Below are 6,000 nucleotides of genomic sequence, written 5' to 3' on the forward strand. Positions count from 1 at the left end.
TAAGATCAGTACAGTGCTCCTGGCCCAGGATTTTTGGAAGAAGGCTCCAACAGCAGGGTTTTGTATTACCCAAGTCTGATTTCCAGAGCACCTGCTTCTAGCCATGTTGCAGGATCATTTGATACTGTGTTTAAATTCATTAATAAGCACTAGAGGGTAGGCAGAAAACCTATCCAGTAGAAATAGATGATGAGACCCACTCTGGCCAAAAGTATAGGTCAATTCCTATAGGATCCGGCTGAGGGAAAATATTCCAAGGAATGGGATTTTGGAGATTGCTAGCCTCCCTTATCACAATTCATTCATTTATTCACTCAGGAAACACTCATGTAAGAAAAGCAACAGGAGTTCCTGTTGTGGCTCAGCAGGAATGAATCTGACTAGCATCCATGAGGACGCAGGTTCAATCCCTGGCCTCGCTCAGTGGGTTAAGGATACAGCGTTGCCATGAGCTGTGGCATAGGTCACAGGTTCGGTTTGGATCCCGAGTGGCTGTGGCTACAGCGTAGGCCAGCAGCCATAGATAGCTCCAATTCAACCCCAAGCCTGGGAACCTCCATATACCGCCTTTGCAGCTCTAAAAACACAGAAGACAAAAAAAAAAAAAAAAAAAAAAAAAAGAAAAGAAAAGAAAAAGAAAGGAAAGAAAGAGAGAAAGAAAGAAAGAAAAGCAACAGACTGTTTACTCTTCTCTAAAAGACGCTGTGTTAATAATACCACTATACCAAGCATGATCATGACTGAGTACCCAAGAGGGCAGGGCAAGTGACATTAAAATGCTATTCATTTTACAGATGAAGAAACTGAGGCTCAGAGATCTTACCCAAATCAGTGTGTCACCCAGCTGATAAATACTAGTCTTGGAACTTAAACTGAATTCAGATCCTGTGTTCTCTGAAAGAGTCTATGCTGACTCCCATGGGCAAGAGAACACTTGCTTGGATTTCCTCTAGAGTAGTTAGTCCTTGTCTCTGGATCTCTCCAATAATCTGGCATTCTTTCCATCAAGAGAAATGACTTGACTTGCCACATAAGCAAGGTAAATTTAACAAGAATCCCACAATGTAGAGAATGGAAAAATAAGGGTCACTAACACGTCCTGACGGTTTGTCTGTGGAAGGAAAGGAAGCTAACTTTATTGCATTCCTGCTTAGTTCTAGTTCTTAAGTATATTATCATTCACCCAGCCAAAATTTATTCAGCAGATACCAGGTCCAGCACTATCATAGGGGCTGGTGGTATAAATAATAAAACAATCTCTTACACTTCCATGGAGGAAGACATATATATCAACAAGTAATTGCAAGGCTTAAAAGAACTTTATAGGTATGGGGTTTGGCGTAAATCCACTAAGGAAGGAATGGTCAGTTTGATTTGGGCCGGGTAGGGTTGTGGGCACCTGAGATAAGACCCAACTCTGGGGCTTCCATCCCTCTGTTGGAGCTTTGGAACTTGTGAAAGATGGAAAATGTATAGACGGCACTCACCAAAAGCTTTCCTGCTGTTACAAAGTTGGTGTTGTTTTACTGTTAAATGCAGATGGTAGGAGGTGGGGAGTGGGAGCCCGTTCATCCAGCACCATTTGCTCTGCACTTGGGGAAGGAAGCAGGGGCGCTAGGGCACAGGTCCCTCTCGTCCCTGCAGGTGCCTCCCTAGCCTCCTCACTTCTTTGGCCAAGGTGGAAACATATCCTTGGGAGGCTACAGCGTACCACAGCCTGCTGTATATCTCCTGCATGGTTGCAGAAGACTTCTGGCCCCCAGAGCCAGCCGGCGGAAACTTTCAGCACTGTTACATCCATTAAGAGACATGAGAAGATGATCTTGTGGGGATGAGGGGTGGTGTTAAGCTGCAAACAATATATATATATATATATTTTTTTTTTTTTGAGGATTTGCTTGAAAGCTAAAACAGGGGGCTTCTGGAGTGGGTCTTGTAATTGAGAAATGTTTTACTTTCATTTCAGAGCTTCATATGTAGGAAAGTAGCTGTATAAACCCTCCTGTAACTACAGCATTCAAAGATTGATGGTGCTGAAAGTCAGAGAAAGACACATAAACCTTGCCTGGCTATATTAAATATCTAAGGACTGACAATGCCAAGAGAGAGAAGACCAAAGCTCTATAAACCCTACTTTATTACTCCATCCACAGATGAACTGCACTGAGGGAATATAAACCCTGTTATATTACAGTATCCAGGGACTACCACTGCTGAGAGATGGGGCAAATGAGCTCTAATTTTGATTTGAGATTATAAATGTCCAGAGACCAACAACCCAGAAAAGACTCTAATCTCCGTTGAATTTTAGCCTCCAAGAGCAAACCCCCTAAGATAGTGAACATGAGTATTAGGTTACATTCTTGAGAGAGAGGTTGGTTTGGGGGGAATGCCCCGATGACTTTTTTTTTTAAGGGTAAAATGATAAAGTCTTCTTCATGTGGCCAGTGCCTTATAGCAATTACCAACTTTCTGAAGTTACGTACAGTTTTAGTTGTCAATAATGGTTTGTTTTTCCCCCTTTTTGAAGATTAGTGGTGATTGAATCTGTCGTGGTAGCAACTTTATGTTCAAGTTGTTTATTTATTTATTTTTGGCCACACCCACAGCACTTGGAAGTTCCTGGGCCAGGGATCAAACCTGAGCTGCTGCAGTAACAACACTGGATCCTTAACCCACTGTGCCACAAGGGAACTCCTGTATACAATTTAAATCAATCTGCATGGTTTTCTTTTTTTTTCTTTTTTTTTTTTTTCTTTTTTTTGTCTTTTTAAGGCCACACGCGTGGTATATGGAGGTTCTCAGACTAGGGGATCTAATGGGAGCTGTAGCTGCTGGCCTACACCACAGCCACAGTAACATGGGATCCACCACGCTGCATCTGGGACCTACCCCACAGCTCACAGCAACACCAGATCCTTAACCCACTGAGCAAGGCCAGGGATTGAACCTGCATCCTCATGGATACTAGTCAGATTTGTTTCTCCTGAGCCACAATGGGAACTCCTTTTTTTGGTGGGGGTGGCAGGGCAAGCTCACAGCATTTGGAAGTTCCCAGGCTAGGGGTCAAATTGGAGCTACAGCTGCTGGCCTACACCACAGCCACAGCAACACGAGATCTGAGCCACATCTGCAATCTGTATCGCAGCTCATGGCAATGCCAGATCTCTGATCCACTGAGTGAAGCCAGGGATCAAACCCAAATCTTCATGGAGGAGTTCCCATTGTGGCTCATTGGTTAACGAATCTGACTAGGCCTCACTCTGTGGGTTAAGGATCCATGAGCTGTGGTGTAGGTCGCAGACCTGGCTCAGATCCTGCATGGCTGTGGCTGTGGCCGGCAGCTACAGCTCTGATTGGACCCCTAATCTGGGAATCTCCATATGCCGCTAGTGCGGCCCTAAAAAGCAAAAATAAAAATAAAAACCAATCTTCATAGGTACTAGTCGGATTCCTTTTCCCTGCACTACAACGGGAACTCCCTATGTTCTTAAATTAGTCTCTCGCTTTTTCACATCTTAGGTCTTCATTGATCTCTCATTTGCTTTGTGATTCCAGCCAGAGAAATGACACGGGGGAAATTCCTCAACATTCTAGAGAAGCCGAAGAAGTAGCAGCTGCTTGTGGTCAGGATGTCCTGGGGACTGGAGCCATGCATCCCTCCCAGTGCAGCTCAGAGGATGCATACCCACTGCTTCCTGGCCAGAGGCTGGAGGGTGCACCTCCAGGACTGACCCTCTCCCTGCTCCTGGCACTCTGCGACTCTGAGGACTTTCGGCAGCAAGAGAAGAATATGCTCCACCCAAGGATCAGTGCAGTTAGTCAGTCAGCTTCCAGACTTTGACCGTCTCAGCCTCGGATGTTGGAAACACCAGAGGACATGTCATTCTTCAAGGTCAAAGTCCTGCTTTCTCATTTTTTGGAAGTGATTCAGGAGCTCCGGGATCTTACACTTGCTTTGATTCAGCGATGGCAAAGTCAGTTGTGACATGTTGATTGGACACGTTCTTTTGAGTTGTACTTGATCTCTTAGGAAGCATTTGTGATTTGAGGAGTCCAGAAACCAGTTACGCTCTGGACCAGACCATGTAGCTTGACCTGTGAACTCACCACTGTACACTAGGTTCCAACAATCCCCAGCTGGAGAAATGCTTTTAAATTTCTACACCTCTCATGGTAGTCCCATCCCCCAAAGCCTGCTATTCCCCACCTCCCAGCCCCTACCAGCAGTTCTGACTCCAGGGAAGGGGATCCCTGCATATCAGGTCCCTCCTGGGACCACCTTCTTTAGTAAAGGGCACATGCAAGGCTTCATTGGGTTCTAGACCTCAAAACCAACTTGAAGGAGACAAGTTAATCTAATGTTAGAGCTTCAAGCCAGAAAGTCAGCATGGCCGGAAAGATCCGAGAAGGGGATTGATTGTAGGAGTTCCCACTTGATTAAAAACTACAAATTCTAATTGACCTTAAAGGAATGTGCTGTGGAATGGTGGCAGTGTCTTGTCCCCCCTTGTCCCATTTCACAGCACAGATTAGATATCTCTCTCATGTGACAGAAACACACACAAGAAAAAGAGAATTCCTGACTTTACAACTCTTAGGGAGCTCTTTACCAGTTATCTGTCTCTATGTTAAAACCCGAAAATCTAGCCTGCTGGTGAAATGGATTATACGTGTTCTCCTTATTTTGCCTTCTAAGCCGGCCCCCAGCTTCTGTTATTTTGAGGCGTACATGGAGTTTCCTAAGCCTCATGAAAAGAACATCCATGTGGCAGTGGTGTGTGGGTGTTCGGACACAAAGAACATTGTTATGGTCAAGCTCTTGGTCCCCGCATGTCTGTTGGGGCACAGCACTACTCACTTTAATCGCTGGTTTATTAACCATTTTCTGACACTTCTGCCTGGTTTCCCATGCTAGAATTAATGTCGGATTTTTTTCTCTCATTTGTGCATTTGGCTATCCATGCAATTTTACTTATTGATAAAGGGGGTGGAATTTAACACAGGACATAAAGGAGAGTATGAGAAGGAAAACATTCTGCTTGGATGCTTATAGAAAGTTAGACTATAGGGGCTTTGATCTTTAAGTAAAGTTTATTATTGACATTCCTTTATCTTAAATGCGGTTAAAGAGTGTGAAAGATGGGGAGGGAGAGAGAAGGGGGAGGTGTGCAAAAAAAATAGCGCCATAATGTCAAATTCTTGCTTTGCTCTGTTTTTGAGAGTCGATGACATCAGGCGCTTCCAAGTGCTTCTAAGTGCTTGGGAAATACATGAAGAACATTGGGTAACCTCCCCCAAACCAACTTCAGTCTGCAAAGTGAAGCTCTGTAGGTGGTTTTTTGGTCTGCTTTGGCCTCTTCCTTTTACTGTCATCTTATTCACCAGCACTTAATGTAAGTAGATGTTTTAGAATTTCAATATTTATTGGTTTTGTATTTGTCGTCCTTAGAAATGTTAATGATGTATTTTTATATTGATAATATAAATTTATGTACAACGTGTGCATGTGTGTATTTCAGGGTGTTGGAGGATCGTACTTTGTATATGATGGTTTCTGTGTCGTCAAAATAAATATGTCCCTTTTACAGGAGAGTGAGTTTTTTTTCAAAAGGTCAAGTTGCATATTTAAAGCATAGACCTCATCAGAAAGCATAACAGTAATGACAAATGACCCACTGTCTTCCCCTTAATATCACAGTGTGTGGTGTGGGCCTTTGTGGTCACTTACTGCGGGGTCTCCAGCTGCCAGTCTGTCTACAGGCCATCTAACTCATGACAGCTCAACTCCCTAAAGTCATATTTAAAAATCTGTAATACTGCCCCCCCATTCATAAAGTCTAGATCTCTCATCCTGGCATTTAAAACTCTTCCTGTAATCCTAATCAGCCCTCCAGTTTGGTTTCCTTTCTCTCCAATATATGAAGTCTCTGTTCCAGTTAATTTGAACAAGTCCCCGTTCCTCACTATGTGCCTTTGCTCATGCCACTGAGTTCCTAA

General features: G+C 43.8%; 1 protein-coding gene across 1 annotated transcript in view; it reads left to right on the plus strand.

Annotated features, from left to right (window-relative positions):
* The window catches only part of LIN52 (lin-52 DREAM MuvB core complex component), a 109,653-nt gene extending 104,067 nt beyond the window's left edge, over positions 1 to 5,586 (plus strand). The window contains 1 exon segment of the mRNA NM_001185836.1: positions 3,559 to 5,586. Coding sequence (NP_001172765.1) covers positions 3,559 to 3,614 — 56 coding nt within the window. The 3' untranslated portion in view covers positions 3,615 to 5,586.

This window comes from Sus scrofa, chromosome 7 (genome assembly GCF_000003025.6).
Source record: "Sus scrofa isolate TJ Tabasco breed Duroc chromosome 7, Sscrofa11.1, whole genome shotgun sequence".
NCBI lineage: Eukaryota > Metazoa > Chordata > Mammalia > Artiodactyla > Suidae > Sus > Sus scrofa.